At 40.3% G+C, this 20,071-nt stretch overlaps 1 protein-coding gene across 1 annotated transcript in view; it reads right to left on the bottom strand.

Moving 5' to 3' along the window:
• Positions 1 to 451: 451 nt before the first annotated feature.
• The window catches only part of TRABD2B (TraB domain containing 2B), a 338,890-nt gene continuing 319,270 nt past the window's right edge, over positions 452 to 20,071 (bottom strand). Inside the window, exons 6-7 of the mRNA XM_063118425.1 lie at positions 14,596 to 14,859; positions 452 to 883 (exon numbers count right to left, since the gene is read on the bottom strand). Coding sequence (XP_062974495.1) covers positions 661 to 883; positions 14,596 to 14,859 — 487 coding nt within the window. The 3' untranslated portion in view covers positions 452 to 660. The remainder of the gene's footprint in view (positions 884 to 14,595; positions 14,860 to 20,071) is intronic.

The raw sequence follows: 20,071 nt of genomic DNA, 5'->3' as shown, positions 1-20,071 counted from the left end.
ATAGCAAATTAACTACAGTCCTCCAGCTTTTGAGATATTTGTAAAATAAACCTAATTGTTGACAAAGATTCCTGGCCCAGAGGCATGTAAAAGTCATGTTAGCTTCCCCACTATGAGAACTAGAAATTAAGTCTTTTGGTTTCAATCTACATAGTTGGTTTAAGAAGGCCTTGAAAGTGTGACGCAGGAGAAGATTCTGAATTCCAAACCTCACAATATTATCCCATTTTACTAAAACATGTGTTCAACAGTTATTAGTGTTGATTGAAAAGGGATATAGAAAATTTTGATTTATCCTTTGTCACTACTGTTGGAAAAGGATTTTAACACTTTGCAACAACAAAAACAAGTTTACCAGTTGAATAAATACACTATTTTTCTTTTCTTTTTTAATATATAAACACATATTTTACAAAACCCCATAGCAGTATGGGAAATAAAGATCCTTCTACAAAAAGAAGATGTTAAGTCAATGTACAAAATAAAGCTTTAGAGTTTTAAAATCATATCTGGGCAAGAGAGACATATACCAGTTAGAGTTGCTACCATTCCTTTGCTTGGAAGGGCCAGGTGAAACAATTCATTGAGAACATATATGATCAGATGGAATGTTAACCTTCTTCTCTTTTCCGGATATTGCACTTAATAATCCTTGTTTTGTCAGGAAGGATTCAGTAGATCCAACAGGGAAAAAGCCATTGCCACACAAACAGAAACAGTTAAAGGTGCTGCTAGGGTGCTGCCTGTGGTTGAGCTTTTGAGATGATGGCGGAATGCCGGGTCTGGCTGTGGCTGCTGGTCCAGCTGGTTTGCAAACCAAATGGATGGGTTGACTGAGATGTATCCATTCGTTATCCTGATGTGGGAGGGCATGGTTGTTGTGCTAGAAGAAAACACACAAGGGCAAGGTTACTAGACGTTTTAATCCATAAGGGTTAGGAAAAACAGCCAGATTATGCCTTCGTTGGTGAATTGAGGCGAATGAAGTCTAAATACAGAGGAGAGAAGCTCACCACCATTTTCATGGAAGTGGAGAACTTGACACACGACCGGTTTTGTTCACAGCTGTCATGGAATAAAGTGGCTTGGTGGAAAGAATTTGATATGGTAAGATTGAAACAAAAACAGACACTACAATGGTGGCTACTTGCAATTTCACAAGTAGTAGCCGCCATGCAGATGTTGTTTGCATTTTGCCTCCTAAAATCAACAACAAAAAGAGAATTTGCAGAGAAATGTCAATTGACTTGCTAACTCCAGTTTCTCACCTATTACTTATCATCCAGCTTTTCCAACCAACTTGTGCCCTCTGCCCCCTGCCTCATCCAGCATTCCCATCTTTGGTATATTAAAAAAAATCTGTTCAATTGCTATTTATTTAAAACATCCATGCTTCATTCAGTGTAGGATAAAATGTTTTATATTGCATGTTCTGGGGTTGTGTTTTTGTGTGGGTAGTTCTTGATGAGCAAAGTTTTGCAAATATGTATGAAAATATTATTAATAAACCTAAACACAATTGAATGAATACTGTAACTCTCGCCTTATTTAATATAAATGATGAAAGTGTGCTCAACAGGAATTACATGTCAACATTTAACAAGTCTTCCTTGAGGAATACATCTTGTAACTGAAAGAATAAATGACTAGTAAATTGCAATGGGGATTCATGATTCTGGGTAAATGCTCCGTATCATAAGCCTGATTTGAATTTGGGGTTTCATTCATATGATTTTCTGCATGTGCTTCATATTTATTTTCAAAACAAATGTCACTATTTTTGAAAAGGCCAAAACAGATGTGGAGCCAATTCTACCAGATTATTCTCAGTGTGGCTTTTGTTCTTGTTGTTTAAAGTCAGAGAATAACTCATTGTCTTCTTCCTTCAGGAGGGGTCGATCATGAATGTCACTAAAGTTATTGTATCAAATGAAATTAAACAAATAAGAAAAATAATCTAATGCTCAAGTGTGTAAGTCTTAAAAGGGATCCTCCCAATGGTTATTTTGAAATAGCACCTAGGTCCTACATACACTATCAAATACTATTTGTGGTAATGGAATACCACGGCCTTAGCTAGACAGGGCGAAATCTCTGGGCGATCCCTGGGATCGTCTCTGGGCGGCCACATGACGCACAGGGTATCCTGGGATCAGGGAGGGATGATCCATCTCTTGCCCCGGGATCTCACCCTACACGTTTTTCTGCAGTCTTGGGCTGAGCCCAAGACCACGGAACGTGTGGCCGGGTTCCGCAGTTTGTCCTGGCTCCTCATGGTTCCTTGCGAGGAGCTGGGACCCGCACGCAGGACACAGCGCTCCTCAGGAGCGCTGCACCCATCGGGGGTGGGGTGAGGGAAGTGGGGAAAATAATTATTTTTAAAAAAGTACTTACATTTTGTGCACGAACGCTCGTGCACTCTGGTCTCTTTAAAAATTAAAAAATGGTGGGCACGACGCCTCTCCCTCTGAAGTCATCACACGCCGTGTGTGAACAGAGGGGGAGATCTCGTGATGAAAAAATCGTGAGATCTTCACCCCTCCGTCCCGCTAGACTGCTAGGTCTAGCTAAGGCCCATGTGTGCATATGCCTGTGTGTATACGGTGTGTGTGTGTGTGAAATGATCATATAGCGTTTTAACAACGCTAAGGTTTTTTTTTTAACAGACCCCAGAACTGTTTTTTTAAATGGATACCGTTGTTTTTATACTGTTTATGTTTTCGGTGGTTTTAAATTTTGTATACTTTTTAATGTTCACTGTTTTTAACTTTTGTAAACCGCCCAGAGAGCTTCGGCTATGGGGCGGTATATAAATGTAATAAGTCAAATCAAATCAAATACTGCAGTTTAGAGGAGTAAGTGAAAGGGGATTATAGCTCCACTTGACACACAAAAAGAGTAGTTTGTAGTGTGAAATTTTGTGTTGAGCACGAAAAAGATGTATGACCTCTGTTCAGTATACCACCAGCAAAAACTGTAATAAAATAGCTGCAATTCATTTCGGAGAGGGAGGATCTTGCCTTGGCTATTTGCTCAGGTTACATCCAGGATGGATTAGGGTGACCATATAAAAAGGAAGACAGAGCCCCTGTATCTTTAACACTGGTATAGAAAAGGGAATTCAAGCAGGTGTCATTTGTAAGCATGCAGCACCTGTGAAATTCCCTCTTCATCACCACAGTTAAAGCTTCAGGAGCCCTCCCTAGTGTGACCAGATACAAAAGAGGGCAGGGCTTCTGCAGCTTTAACTGTGGTGATAGAGGGAATTACACCAGATTCTGCATGCATACAAATGACACCTGCTGAAATTCCTTTTCTACACAACTGTTAAAGATACAGGAGCCCTGAACTGGCCACCCAAGGCTAGATTACTGTAATGCCCTTTACATGGGGCTTCCTCTGAAGATGGTTCAACTGGTGCAAAATGCAGCCGCCTGGATACTGGGTGACAGCTGAGCAGTCTGCTCATGTGACAACAATACTGTGCCAGCTACACTGGCTGCTGGTGCATTTCTGAGCCCAATTTAAGGTCCTTGTTTTAAACTTTAAATAGTTTGGTCATTTGAAGAACTGTCTCCTCCTGGACCAGCCTCTCTACAGTCTTAGGTTATCAGCAGAGGCTCTTCTTCCTTGTTTGCCACAAAGGGCAGTTTAGGCTGATGGGTACAAAAAAGAAGGGCCTTTCATTGGTGGTCCTGTAACTCTAGAATCAGTTTCCAATAGGGGTTTATCAGGCCCCTTCTTTGCAGGTCTTCAGGAAGGCTCTGAAAACGCATTATTGCTGGGCTTTCCATAGTACATGGAGTACAGATTTTATTGGTGATATCAGTTTTTATATAATTTTATTGAATATTCACCCCCCCCACAAATTGTATTGTATTTGTTTTGCATTTTTGTACTATTTCTTTTTATCTTATGCACTACCTTGAAAAAGTCCCACCCTTAAAGGCAACCTAAAAATCATTTAAAATAATTTTTTTTAATCAATTGTCTTGAGAAACTACATTTACATACAAAGTTTCAACAGGATTCCATCTTTTACTCTAAGAAACAAACTGCTGGAACCAATATAAACCATTATTAGTAAAGCCACTTCTGTCTTTCAATTAGCTGCCCTTCCGTCAAGAAGAACAAAATTATGCTGAATTCTATATTTACTTGAAAATTCACTTTGTTTTCAGCTGGTGAGAAGTTGTCCTTAGGGCCATCATTCCTATCAGATACAAGACAGATGAAGGCTTATCTACCCACAGAAGTTTGGAATTAATTATTTTTTTCCAATACTTCTGCAACAGTAATGGAATAAGTTATTGATTTCAGCGGAACCGCTGGACTCTGCTTGAGTCCCACAAATATTTATAAAAATGCAGTAGCTTTATTCTGTTAGCTCAGAGATTCTGCTTTAAGATCAGATAGTCCTAAACTGATTTCCTGATGGGCAGAAGTGAGAGGCCTGTTGATTCATGTTAACTTTATTGTTATGGGGGAGAGCAATAGGATCCATAAATCTCTTCTCCACTGGTTTCTGTGACAATGTCCACTGAAGTATCTTATTCCTAGTATGAATGTCATCTAAAGTGGGCACTATAATTCTCTCTCATTCTACAATAAAAAACAAAGCAAAATAAATTAGGTATGCTTGCTTACATTATCATTGGCATTAGCTACTTTGATTGTAATTTGTATCATAGTTAGTATGGATATTTTATTTCCAGAACTTTTTTTAAAACAGCGACTAGGATGTGATGTTCATAATGCATTAGGGAGATGGGATATGTCAGAGTAAAGTGACAGGTTGAGAAATGGAGAACCATGGGGAGAAACAGAAAGTGATTTGGAAGCACAGAAGTCCCTCATTAACCTGGAAGTTCCACCTTAATCCTATGTAGGCTGAAAACCATCTCTGAAGTGAAATGAAAACTGTTTTGAGAAGTTTGAACAAAATAATCAAGATGCCTTCAGTAGAAAGCTCTCTCTCTCTCTCTCTCTCTCTCTCTCTCTCTCTCTCTCTCTCTCTCATCCACCATCACCATGCTGTTTGTGGCCTACAGATTTCCAGGCCTCCCAGTTATTCACCCAAAGCTGCCTCTCTATTTTCACTATTCTTGGTTCAGCTATTAAAGCAAACAACTTGGTCCTCTCCTAGCTCAGCCCCTAACCTTTCCAACCTCTTACTGATGTCTGAAACAATCACAATACCCAGGGTGACCATATTTGAGAAACCAAAAAAGAGGACACCTAGTGTGTGTGTGGGGAAGCAGCTTTCTGAGTCCTGCAGAAAGTACGTTATTCCCCCGCCACCTTAAAGAACCCGATTGGAGTGGAGGAGGGGAAAGGATTTCATTCTGCACCACCATCATCCACTCCAACTGGGGCCTTTTCTATAATGTCCACGAATGACCCACTTTCCCCTTTAAGACCTCAATTGGAGCTCGGGGTGGGGGAATGATGTGCCTCAAGAAAGCATGTCATTCCCTCCTGCCATGCTAATGGCAGCCTTAAAGGGGAAGGTGTGTCATTCCAGGACATTATTGAAAATTATAGAAAATCCCCCCTGACACTATGGAAAGAACAAAAACCAGGACAAATCTGGGGAAATCCTGACAGTTGGTCACCCTACAATACCTCACCTACATTTTTTGCCACCACATCAAGAATTCCTAAAAGAGGCAGGCCTGTCATTATTGCAGAGGAGTTTGGCCAATGCTTTCCCCTCTCTGTTATATTTTGATGAAGCAGAAGCATCTCTGAGAAATACTGTGTATTTGAAAGATGGTGTCCATTGAGGAGGAAAAAGAGAAGTATTGGTGCTTAGGTTAATTCTCAGACTACTGCAGAGGGGCGAATGCCTTGTAAAATCCAATAACCTTTGAAGCATGCCCTTGGAGTGATTACTCCATCCCCAACCTAATGATTTAAAGATGTGAGAGTCCTTTCTGATTTGGCAACAACAAGAATTTCATCCTTATTAAAACCAGTCTGTCAGGAAATAATATATCATTCTCTCTCTCTCTCTCTCTCTCTCTCTCTCTCTCTCTCTCTCTCTCTCTCTTTCAACTAACTTGAAAATTGCTATAGCTGTTTGAGGTTATGTAGCTGAAAAGTGGCATGGATTCCCATGAAGTGTCTGTGTGGTCCTCAGGCAAGAGATGACAACATTAACTCTTCCTTTTGCCCTCCTCCCTGCTACCTCAGCAATGCTTTGATGCTTTTGGGGAACATCCCTTCATAATTCCATACCATGACTTACCACCACAGTTGACACAGCCTCCCCTGAAGAATCCATCCCATTTTTCATCCAAGTCCCTGCGCTGAGACAAGACTTTCTGTGTGTGTCGTTTATTTTGCCAGCCCTTCACAGACACCCAAGGCAGAATAAATTCAATAATGGACACAAAGCTTGGATGGTTATGCTGTCTCATAAAAGTTTGGATGGTAATCGCTGTCTCATGCTATTCCTGGACTCATACCAGGGCTGACATTTCTTGATCTTTTAAACATGCAAATGCTACATTACTTCTGGAATATAACATTATGGATTTATTCAATAGTGACCAATAAATATGAAGTCTAAAATAGACAACGGATCCTCAGCTAAATAAATGGCCAAAAATTAAAATTAAAATGAGTTCTGATTAGTTGGAACTGGCCTTCTAGCCTCACCCACTGCTTGTGGTGTTCTGAGTAGAGCTGGATACATTGGCCAGGATAGAGGATCTTTTACACTTCTGTATCAGGGATAGCTGAAGATCTATGGCCACTGCACGTATTTTGTGTTTTACCTGTAGCCACAATGAAAGACCAGTTCCACAGCCACTTGACCAGCATACAACATACTCTGACACTTTCTCCTCTCACCCATGAATCAGAAGGGCCTTCAATCAAGGATGGGGTAAGTAATAGTATTTCAATGGGAGTGGTTCTAGAAAGAGAATTTCTCCTAGGATGGCCTTAAAATAGTGGCCACTGGCTGTCAGACACTGAGGACCACCATATAATATATAAGGAATGGGATGATGGGACTCCAGACGTTGGCTCAGGATGCTGCATAGTGATGGATATAGCAAGGTCCTTAGTAAACATCCTTCACTACATTTGTTCAGTTATGAATGTTCCTACTATTTTCCTCTTGCATATTTAAAATTGGTACCATTATAATTATTTCAGCTTGATAAAACCTGATATGTGTTTGATAAAAAGCTACAGGCCAAATGTTTTATTTCAGCACGAGAGCTTACTCTGACTCACAAATAAAATAGAAAAGCCAAGTAAGAATTAAAAACTCAGCATGCTATTTGTGGAATGTGTGCTCTATTTAGCACTCACTGCCAAGCAACCCTTAGAAAGTAAGTTGGAGCCAAAGAGATACTCCTTGAATTGCACACGGGCTTTATGTTTGTATTTGCTTTTCTAGGCATTTCATTAAGAATGAAAGAGCTGAAGGTTTTCTTGGCTGCTCCAAGCAAATACTAGCTGCATATATAGAAAAACTTACAGATCTGCCTCTCGTTTTTACTAGACATTTGAAATTAAACAATGATATAATGAAAGATGGAGAATCTAAATTAAAAATGGAAAGAAAAACAAGATATTTTAAATAAATAAATAAATAAATAAATGCCTATTTTTTTTTCCAGAAAAAGAATATCCTTCTCTATTATAATATCTTTCTCCAGTGATAAGAAATATAATTGGTACGTCACCATAATGATACTTAAAACTCGGGATTGGTCTACATAGTATCTTTATCTCATGCTTTTCAGCAGCAAGTGGAGCATTTCCACACCATTACTGGCTGCCATAATTGTAAGAGATGGGAGAAAGTGGGGTAAGTTGCCTTGGAAGAAGTGTTCAAGTCAAACAGTTCCCCAAGACTTGAAAGAATGTAGGCCAGATTCTTCTAGATTGTTTCCCCTTTCTCCCCTATTGCAAACAATAAGAGAAGGAGACAGATCGGAGGTTAGGAAGGGGAGGGAGGGAATCCCCACCCATTGGCCATTGGAAAACAAATTGATAGGTGGGATGGTAGTAGTCTGAAACTTCAACAAACAATAAAACATACCATCAAAGCCATCTTTACCATCACAATGGCTAGAAACTTGGGAGGAAGGTTGTACACTTACACATTGTTATGAAATATGCACATGTGTGATTAAGGTATGTCTATATCAGTGTCCCTCTGTGCAGCTCTGTACATTATTTGTTCTCTTTTGTCTCTCCATCCCCTTGTGCTGCCATTTGCACATTTTCAGTACAAAAAAGGGACATGTCAGAGACACCTGGGGAGGGACACTGAATATAGGTGTTTCTATGCAAATGGTAGAAGCCTCTGAGCCAAAATGGGAGAATTGGAGCGCTTGGTTTCAAAAGAGAACCTAGACATAATGGGAATTACAGAAACCTGGTGGAATGGAGACAACCAGTGGGATATGGTCATCCCTGGATACAAACCTTACTGGGGCGGTATTGCTCTGTACATCAAAGAGGGCATTGTGTCAAGTAGACTAGAGCACCTAAACAGGGAAGTGTTGTGGGTGAAAATGCAGGGCCCCAAAACTAAAGTAGTGCTAAGAATGTGCTATTGTCCCCCAAATCAAAATGCTCAGAATGACCTTGAGATGGAGAATGAAATCAGGGGGGCCTCCAAATGAGGAAGTGTTGTAATTCAATTATCCTCACATTGACAGGATAAATTCATATTCCAGTCATGACAAAGAGGTTAAATTTCTCAATGTCCTAAATGACAGCGGCCTGGAACAGTTGGTCATGGAACCGACCAGAGGGGAGGCAACCCTGGACCATCCTAAGTGGGGCTGCCCAGGACCTAACACAAGATGTAGATATTGTTGAACCAATCGGTAACAGTGACCATAGTGCTATCAGATTCAATATATACTGAAGTGGGAAATTGCCCAGGAAATCCAACACATTCACACTTGACTTCAAAAGAGGAAACTTCTCTAAAATGAGGGTACTAGTGAAAAGAAAGCTGAAAGGGAGAATCAAGAGGGTTAAATCCTTGGAAAATGCATGGAGCTTACTCAAAAGCACAATAACAGAAGAACCAATAGGAAAGGTAGCACCAAGTCCAAGAGGTCACCAGCATGGTTAACAAGCAGTGTCAAAGAAGCAGTGAACAGTAAAGAGATCTTGGGATTGTGGTGGACAGCTGGATGAAAATGTCCACCCAGCGTGCAGTCACTGTAAAAAAGGCAAATTTCTTGTTAGACATTATAAGAAAAGGAATTGAGAATAAAACAGCCAGTATAATACTCCCCTTATACAAATCTATGGTGCGATGACACTTAGAATACTGTGTACGGTTCTGGTCACCCCAACTAAAAAAGGATATTATGGAGCTGGAAAAACAGAAAAGCGCAACTAAAATGATTAAGGGGCTGGAGCATCTCCCCTATGAGGGAAGGTTACATCAACTGGGATTGTTTAGCTTGGAAAAAGGAGACTAAGGGGAGACATGACAGAGATGTACAAATCATGCATGGTATGGAGAATGTGGATAGGGAGACATTTTTCTCCCTCTGTCATAATACTAGAACCCGGGGTCATCCCATGAAGCTGATTGGTGGGAGAACAAGGACAAATAAATGGAAGTACTTCTTCACACAGCGCATAGTTAAATTATGGATAAATTCCTGGAGGCAAAGGCTATCAATGGCCCTGATAGTTGTGTACTATCTCCAGTATTCAAGGCAGTAAACCTGTGTGCAGCAGTTGCTGGGGAACATAGGTGGGAGGGTGCTGTTACACCATGTCCTGCTTGTTGGTCCCTGGCCAATGGCTGGTTGGCCACTTCTTATGTTCTTATATGCTTTTCCTTTTCTTAGGATTTTCAACTATTTATGGACGACGTATTTTTTATGTTTAAAACATAATGCTAAGTAGGATGCACACAGGTTACCCCCTATCGTTACTCATAATTGGGGCAGAGAGGATGTTTAAAAAATAGTGTCTAAGTATAAGGTACTTCTGTGGGTTTAAGTCAGAAAAAATCCTCCACATGGCAAGCAAAGAAGTGAATTTGGTTGAGGATTCTCAGATAAATGGGCATGAACATAATCAGCATTTTAGAAACATGAGAGGAAATTTTGGTGTAAATGCAGAAGCAATGAGCCAATGGGTTAGATAAAGGACAGTGTAGGACATCCATCCATCCCTTCACACAAAAACTCTAGTATCTATTTAATAAGGGATACTGCAAGACATTGGTCCCAACAAGGACAAGGGGCACTGTGATACTCAAGAACCTATTGATGAGGCTGTAACTCCCATGCAAACAAGCTTAGAAATGGAAGACAAATCAAAACACAGACTGAACATGTTTCTTATTCTCGGGTAAAGGCACACCCTTATCATGTCCTACGGTGGGAAAAAGTTCTTATTTCACTGTTTCCCAATCATGTAAAGTATTTTAACAATAGCAAAAAGAAAGTGATGCTGAACATGATAATTGGATGTACAGACTAAAAATAATGTTATGGGTATGTGTGCTTAAAATCCTTGCTGGTCTTTTAATAACGTAAATCCTAAAAGGTAGGAACTTGAGATCCTGTAATAATGCAAAGAATAATAATTAAAAAAGGCTTCCTCTCTTAGCCTGTTCATTATATAAAAATACACAAGGAACACGTGTTCAGAAGGCTTAATTAATATATCCTGCACACTCTGACCAGACAACTAATCCAAAAAGCTCTAGTAAAAACCGTCCAGGGAAAGAGCGTATGTCAGCAGAGACAATGAGTGAGGAGATTTACTTCTTCCTCACAGACACTGTCGAGCTATGCTGTGCCATTATTTTACTTGCACGTCTTGTCTGTACTCATCATATTTATCGGGAAACTAGAGCAGATGTTGGACCAGTTGCACAGGTGCAGCCTCATGGGCTTGGGCAAGGTTGTGCTGATATAGTTGAGAGGTGGATATGATCGTCTTCTATTAGGTGATTTATGTCTAGAGCTTCTTGCCAGATGAGAAAGCAAAAGTACATGTGAACGTAATTTAAAGACTACTCACAAGATTACATAATGCAGCTTGGCTACCTTAAGCACTTCCTTCGAAACGTCCCGTTCACTCCTACAGTTGTATTGTCTAAACACAAGGGATTGAGTTTCCCCCCCCACTTTTGAACTATATCTTCATGCTTGTGAAAAGAGAATCCAGGTGTGGCGTTTAAATAATTAAATAAACCGGGAGTAAAAGCAGTGGTCATTACACTTTAGGATGAGAGGTGAAGCCACATTGTAAAGGCAGAAAGATGGTTACCTTTAGGCTTGCTATGGAGTGAAATGTGACCTGAAAAACCACCATTTTCAGTACAGCCACAACAAAGAATAGTTGTTAATGCTGTGAGAAGCTGTAGCTCAGTGAAAGAGTGCATGCTTTGCATGCAGCATGTCCCAGGTTGAATCCCTTGTATCTCTAAGTAGGCCTGGAAAAACTCCTGCCAGAAACCCTGGAGAGCCACTGCCAGTCAGTGTTGACATTACTGGGCTTGATGGACCAATGGATATAAATAGTTGGATTGATAGGCAAATTGTTCTTCTAGAACAGGTTTCACAGACACTGCTGTTATAGTAAAGGAGTGATGTGGCTTCTTCCCATTCACCCATGCAGAGAACAACATGATGATTGACCTGTTTGAGAAGTTTTGGAGCACCCATTTGCATGAGTTCTGTACTTTTTTAAAAAAAGAGTTGTAGATAGAGATCTGGGGAAAATCCAACCTAAGTCCTACTTTGAGTAGCCCCAATGAAATGAATGGGACTTAGCCATGAATAACTTGTCCCATTCATTTCAATGAGTCTTTTCTAAGTAGAATGTAGGTTGGATTATACCCATTTAAACAGGATTCTATGCAAGGTAATATTAATCTGGAGATATTATATGTTAAATCATATGGTGAAGGAAGGAAACATCTAAATCCTCTGGATCTACACGTGGCACATGAATTGGGGCTGAGTGTTCACAAGGCTAACAAAGTTTCAAGATAGCATCCAAAATTTCCTGGTATGTCACAGGACAATCATTTCAAAAGATAGTTAGAAGACACAAGACTTGCTATGCTCCAACTCCAATATCACTCTCACACACTGTTTTAAGTCATGGGACACTTCTCTAACCAGGTTTCTTCTTTGGATTATTCTATGCCATTGAATTAGATCTTCATTTCCCAGATAGAAAGCAGGTGGAAGGCAGATTTTTAAATAAATCAAGCAATGGTCATTTCACTGTCTCAAAACCTCTGTGTGGCTGAAAGATCTTCTGGCCTAAATTTTACCCTTTAAGATTTCAAAAGCACCAAAGCCTCTTCCAAAGTAACACAACTTTTCCTTTTATGAAGGTAAGCACCATATTTGGCACCCTGTGGAAGCACCATGAAAACAATTCCAGTTCCTTTAGTGATTTCTTTCTTTCTTTCTTTCTTTCTTTCTTTCTTTCTTTCTTTCTTTCTTTCTTTCCAGAGACGTTAAATGAAATCAAAAGTTTGTTGTGTGACTGTCAGTATTCTGTTTTGTATCACTGCATTCTCTGTTAGAAAGGGCAACTGGCTGACTGAAATTCCAGAACAATTGATAAGGCTGGCTATTTCTGGCTACAATTAGTGCAGTATATTGCACTTGCCTCCCTTCATCACTGAATTCAGGTGTGTGTGTGTGTGTGTGTGCGCACGTGTGTTTGTTTTATAGACTGAAAGAGCTGTCATATCTAAAAACAAGTTGATACTCGGTAATGTTCTGCTGACCCTTTTGGACTGAGTGTCCATTGTGAGCATACCACAAAATGCTATTCTTATTCTTATTATTTCTCTTTCAAGTACATGGTTTGCCTTCTACACATATGGAAAGCACATACTGTGGAAAGAAGAGATGCCTAGGGAAAGAACTTATGAAGCATGAGTATAAAAAAACAAACTACTGGACATGAGAATGGAGGTCACATATTAACTGCCTAACTTAGGGCTTGTACAGAAAACCAAAGTTACCTCTGTAGAGCAACTTCATAATGGAAGTTCCACACCACTTTTTTACTTTCAGTCAAAAGCCCACCATCTTATCTCGCTCTTAGTCTTTTCCCTAATTTCCACACTACTTTTTATAACAGCAATGCAGTGAGCCTTGCAAGTTGTGGAAATTTTTTGATTCATATTCTACCAAAAAAATTCCTTCTATCCATTTTCTTACAGATGACACATTTCTTGATTTCATCTCTCTGTCCAGTGAACCAGAGTGATGTAGAGCATTGGGCATGCCTTGGGAGACCTGGCCTCTTATCTCTAGCTGTGACAGAATGGAATAATAGTGAATTACCTCAGAGAGTAACACATGAGAGTTAAACTGGGGCGGGGATGTAGGCATAACTGCATAATTCAGACCATTCTCTAGGTCTAAAAAATCTGACTGCGAGGAGCTGTGTGAATATGATGGAATGAAATATGTAGCAGGAAGAGACATTTTAATTGTTGTTGTTACTGCCACTATCACAATTTTATACCATTTTAATGTGAAGTGGGAATTATATTCCTTCTCCTATTTGTCGTGTGAGGGCTGAACTGGGTCAGGATGTGGCGCTACCCCAATGTCCCTGAATGCTTGGATACTCAGCTGTTTACCACAAAACTCTGAAAGGGGTTTGTAAGTAAATTTGGTGATTATGGGAATGGTCTCAAGATATTTGATGTAGTTCCATCACTGGAGCCAAACTGATCTGGCCTAAGCCTGTAACTCATGGATGCCACTCTAAGGTCCTTACAGGAAGTGTGCAAACTAATAAACCAGTCACAAGAGAGTTCCTCTGTCTTTTGTTGCCCTTTCTACATTTAGATATGAACTACCTGTAGAAGCAAAGGCTTTGTGGCTCACCACATATTTTGAGTCGGTTTATTCCTTATTATACACAATTGCACCTCAAGGATAAATTAGACAATCATTTTCAGAAGTGTATAGTTCTGTGGACCAACATAATAAGTTCAACATTCTTTATTTGGGAACAAACCATGTTTCTCTTATCAGGCCAACCTCAAAGTTGGTGGGCTGGGTGGGCAGGCTGCCTTTCTTGCCCCTTTCCCCCATGGTGACTACTCTTCCAACACCTGCTCTTCCAATGCTGCTGCAGCTGCCAGCCTCCCCATCCCTTGTGCATGAATGGACTTGCACAGTGTTGGCACTGCTTGACTCCTGACTCATTATAGCACCACCACTGCCAGGTGAGCACACTTAGAAAGGGGAGGTTGGTAATTGCAGCAGTGCCACTATGGAGATGGGGCAAGTGACTGTGGCAATGAGGATAAGACCAGAAAAAGTTTCACCTTCTCTGGGCCCAGCCAGAGTGTGTGGGACCCAGCAATGCCCCAGTAAGCTGGATTCCTGTTCTTTCTGCACCTTGATTTCATCCACAACCACGTAGAGCAGCTAATCAACTCAAACATCCAATCGTGCACTACAGCACGCAAAGCATTTGATGTACTTACTTATGTACAATGTTTACAATATTCCTATGTATATAGGAATATGTCGTCTGGAAGAGCATATAGAAGTTTCCCCAAATGCTGAAACCATTGCATCACACTGCATAACTCACCCATCCTCTATCCGGACCCAGAGGTCGTTGAATTGTCTTTGGCGATGGTTCTTATACTGCTTCTTGTGCCACTTCTTCTGTCGTCCAAACTCCTCCAGCTGACTGATGCTGTCTGGAAGTAGGAGGTGTGGAGGAAGGCTGTCTTCTTCACTGGAATGAGGGGGTATTGAAGACGAAGATGGCTGTACGTGTTCAAAATAATTGATGGTAGGTGCAGCTGTTGCAGAGGAGCTCTTTGAAGATGGATTGAGGTTTGCTCTGGAGCTGCAAAACAAGTGCATCAAGAAGTGATCTGTGAATGACCATGTGAGAAAAATCCATATATGAAACTCATATGAAACTGTACTTCCACCCCATTCAAGGCATGGGATGAAAGATCCAGATGCTGTAGATCCATCTCTTTTTCTCCTCTCCTGGACATACAAACCTGCCCTGAGATAATTTAACTGAGAGCCCACTATAGACATAGACATGGGAATCTGCATAGAGGGATACGGTTTTTGTTAAAAACAGTTGAAAGATTAATAAACTGCCCACGGAATTGCCAAGGAAATCTCCTTCTTTGGAGATTTTTGGAGTCCAGGTGTGCAGAGATACTCAACAAAGATGCTTCAAGTATCTTTGGGGAAGATGATTGATTCAATTAGCCAACTAGTTCCTTCCAGCTCTATAACGCCTTGTCCTTAAAGAACATTTCTCTTTCATTAAGAAAGACTTTTGGTAATAGTGAGGAATATAGGACATGGCAGCTTTAGGCTTCATGCCATCATTCTGCTACTGCATCAGAAGCAATGCCAAACATGAGCTAACATTGCTCGATTGATTCTCATGAATTCCACAGTGGGATTATTTGTCAATTCAAGAATTCTATACATCTTTGCATATGTCTTTCATCCTCTGCCCACAGACCACAGAGGCATCTGTTGTGCTACATGCAGCCCATGTTGCTACATGAATAAGTGCTTGCCATTTTATGCACCAACTCACAGTTTGGCCACAACTCTTAGGGTTTTGGAAACAAATAGGTTTGGCAAATGCTTCTCATCTCTTGGAGCAGCAATGTAAAAGTAAATTATTATATATATTAACATCTTATGGTTTGTCTTTAAGAAGACACTAACATACATAAAGACTAGACATTTATTTTTATGATGAAAACAGAAATTCTCAGCAATCTATGCTTTCTATAAATGCCTTGAAGGTTGCCTGCAACCTGGGCAAGAATCTAATACCTTTAGAGTGTAATTCTATGGGTTGTGCCCTCATTGGATGGGAGTCTTCATTAAGCAGAGTATAAATCATTTTAGGAATAAATCACTTCAATGGCCAGACCTCTGATCTGTTGTCCTGCTAACAACAATTGAGCTAAAATAAAGGAGAGATGTCAATTCTGAGAGAATGGAGAATGGAGGGATCTGTACACAGGAGAATCATAGAATCATAGAATAGTAGAGTTGGAAGGGGCCTATAAGGCCATTGATGGGAGGCTTCAACTGTTTCATTTTATTTCAGGACCTAAATTTTTCTCTCTCTCTCTCTCAAAAAAGAAAGAAAGAAAGAATGGAAATAGTGGTCATGAAGCGTAAGAAGCAAGCAAGAAGCGGTAGCATTGCCAAGTATAAGAAGGTAGCACTTCAAGCTGTCGGCAGGCAGACTAATGTCACTCACAGGAGTAATAGAGCTCATGCTTCAAATATGTGAAAGAAATGCATTATTTGATCTAATCCCCAGCTTTTTTTAAAAAAAAAAACTGTCATAAAATGGCATGGGCAGGAGGTGGAATTTTGTCACTTGTCATAAAACAAGGCCCAGCTGCCTCAGTCCACATTTACATTAATTATGTGTCTCTTCCTAACCTACCATACTCCTATCTGCCAAGAAATCATGGCTGTGAGTTAAACCAACTTATGCAGTCTGGAGGATAATGTGGGGTTCACAGTTTTCTTTTGAGTCTATGAAGCCCTGTGTATGTGAATAAGACTTTGTTGCTGCATATTCTCTAACTGCTCCTAGAGAAAGTCCCTGTTTTCTGGGTGTCATCCCATCCCCATGCCATTCCCCCTATTTCCCCCTTTTTGGGGATTAATTGTTACAATTCTGGAGGTCCTTGTTACAATCCCAATTTACATTTTTATTAGTGTTAATTGCTAGACTTGTCATTCTTCAGGGGTCAGATCCATCTCCAGGAATCTCTAGGGCCTAATCTACACCAAGCAGGCTATATACTGCTTTCATATTGCTTTCATAGAGCAATATCCTGCTTGGTGTAGATTAGGCCAAGAAGTAGTTTGTGGATACATCTTGTCTGCAATGCATGCACATATACACACACATGCAAAAAAGACCAGGTCCCTTTAGAAGCCTTTAGATGCTGTCCCATAGATGGTGAAGGAAGTAGTGGAAAATATTATTCCAGGTAAGTAATCCTAAAACATATACTGACTACTTCATTTAAATATAGGAGTGGATTGAGCCCAAACTTTTCACTGTTGATGTTTGTTGTTAGACATAACAAGTTTGTTAATACAGGAGAGAATTTTCAGCAATGGGAAATTCATGATTGTTGTAGGTTACAAGAATTGGTAAATGATACAGGGTTATCTCCTGAGATATGTTGTCTGGAAATAGGTTTTGATGGACAACTTCATGGTATGATATTTTTCAAGTCAGGAATTTCATTTTATATGATCAAAAAATAGTACAGTTCAGACAGAGGACTTTATTTTAGAACATTATTGTAGTTTAATTAGGGAAGAAAAAATATCATGTTTATATCAGCTTAACATTTTGTTAAAAAAATGATGTCTTGTTGAAGAAGACACAGGAGAGAGAAATTAGAAGCTCTATAGAAGATAAGGTGTAGTTAGAAATCTTCAAAGTAAGTAAACACTTTTCAGTTAGTACCTCTTTGAAATAAGCCCAGTATAAAATTTTATATAGGTGGCATGTGCTACACAAAGAATGGACAGAATATATAGGATGGATGGATTTGGTTGTGGAAGGGTGGATGCAGATTTGATTCATGTACTGCAGATTGTCCAGAGGTTCAAGAATATGGAATTAATATAAGATTGATGCATTGTTTATATTACTAAACTATTTACTGGACATTACCGGGGGGGGGGGGAACTACTCAGGATTTGATAATAAATTTATTAATAGCTGCCAGAATTGTATTAGCTAGATACTGGCAAAATGTCAGAACTCCTACATCTAGAGGATCATTATTTAAGTTGTTGGCTATTTCTCAATTGGGTAAATGAACAGATGCTGTGCAATAGTAGGGTAACCATATGAAAAGGAGGACAGGGCTCCTGTATCTTTAATAGTTGTATTGAAAAGGGAATTTCTGCAGGTGTCATTTGTATATATGGGAACCTGGTGAAATTTCCTCTTCATCACCACAGTTAAAGCTGCAGGTGCCCTGCCCTCTTTTAAATCTGGTCACTCTAGTACAGCTCCTGCAGCTTCAACTGTGGTGATGAAGAGGGAATTTCACCAGGTGCAATAGAAATTATTGTATTCTGCTCTCTCAGCAAGCATTAGTTAACTAATTGCATTGTTAGTATCCAGTTATCTTCCATAAATATTGCTAATGCATAATGCTACCATTAATTAATCAAATAAACAAACCAATTAATGCAAATACAACCTTTAAATCACTCCAGAAAATAAGCTTGGTGTCCTCTCTCTTCCTAAGACCTAACTGACTCCTCTTGCCCTGCACTCTTCCCCCCCCACCCATCCCACATAGATGGACAGCTCAGTTGAAATCTTTGTAGTTGCTAGTGTCATGGTCCCCACAGATATCGGGCACTCCCCTGCCCCAGCTGTGGTTCAGCTAGTCTTTTCTTCAAAGTCAATCATGGCACAGCAGCTGCTGTCTTGTCTCTCTGTCCTCCACACCTGCACTGCACCACTGCTCATAGCACAGAGATGGCAGTGTACAACAACCATTGCCAAATATTCATTTTAGCACCGTCTTCAAAATGCGAAACTGTGTGCTATTGGAGGACTGTATTCACTGGGAACAAAATTTCCCAGACAAAGAGAGCAAACCGTCTCAAAATTAGAGAGTCAGGACCTTTAAAAAAAAAAAAAGCAAGCAAAGAGAAATAGCTCCCATTGTGTGTTTCAATAGGAGCAACGTTTCATAATCTCTGCGCCCAAAAGAAAACAATTCCAGTTCTCTTACTGTCAAGAAAACCCCATTATGCAATAAAGGAAACATTGAGAAAATGAAAACCACTTGTGGTGTCCTTCCCCAGAGCACATTATGTCATTCAGGAAACATCCTCCTTGGTGTATATGTTTTTTCACTGGAGATTTGCTTATTTGACTGGAAATGCTTTATCCCTTTGCCAGCTGCCCGAGATGGTATCTCGGCCATTCATTTGCTGTACTTCCTAGTGGCTGAAAAGCAATGAAGCAACACCCCCTCCCCCACCCGCCCCGTCCTCCTCTTTGGAAAACACTCCAAATGATGTCTGAAAGTATGGATGGCATTTGGTTTAGATTCTACCAGTCATGTTGCTTTATTTATGCAGGATATTTTGAAAACGTTCCCCACCCCCCAACATTTCACTATCCGGCCTGTGCTGGTCTGCTTGAACTCCGCCAATATTTTTGTTTAGAAAGTTTGTTGGTGCTGAATTTAGCTCCTGAAAACCCCCACTAGTTATATTGAAAGATCATTTCAGTTCCTACCAAATTTGCCTCAAATGTTCACTTTAGGTGGCAACTTTGTTATTTGAGGACAGAACTATAAGAAACCAGAGGCTGCCACTATAAACAGCATTCCTCTACCCTGCCCCACCCCGTAACATGTGGTGCACCTTACCTCATATTGATTTCCCCTGCAGGACAGATATTGATGCTGAACAGGGGTAGGGAAGCAGACAACGAAATGATATCACAACATGAGGCAGTCTGAGTGACACATTACAGAAGGGAAGAAGGAGCTCAGCATGGCACTGCTGTTTTCAGTAGCAGTTCCATAATTCTTTTTTTTTTTTAAATTTGATTTGTACCCTGGCTTTCTACCAAGAAAAAAGGCACTCACGGCAGCTTCAGATGAAAGCTGGTAACCATATTCTTCTAGGCAGCAAGGACTGTGGCTACTATTTATCTCTTATACATGAAGCAGAGTTTGCAGCCCTTCAGACCATTCTCTAGGGCAAGATCTACACTACTGCTTTAAAACAGTTTATAACTGTAGTGACAACTGTTAGGGCCCAGGACACACTCCCTATACAGTTTTCAAACCATTTTCAAAGTGTCATATCCTGCTTGGTGTAGATCTGGCCTAGGTCAGGGGTGGGCAAAAGATAGAACTCCAGATGTTTTGGACTTCAACTCCCATAAGCCCCTGCCACCATGGCCAATGGTCAGGAATGCTAGGAGTTGAAATCCAAAACATCTGGAAATCTACATTCAGCCCATTGCTGCTGTTCTAGACCACTCAAGAGACACTTTG

Source organism: Elgaria multicarinata, chromosome 1 (assembly GCF_023053635.1).
Source record: "Elgaria multicarinata webbii isolate HBS135686 ecotype San Diego chromosome 1, rElgMul1.1.pri, whole genome shotgun sequence".
Lineage (NCBI taxonomy): Eukaryota > Metazoa > Chordata > Lepidosauria > Squamata > Anguidae > Elgaria > Elgaria multicarinata.
Note: the sequence above shows the minus strand (reverse complement) of the source record. Positions and strands in the feature narration are given on the sequence as shown.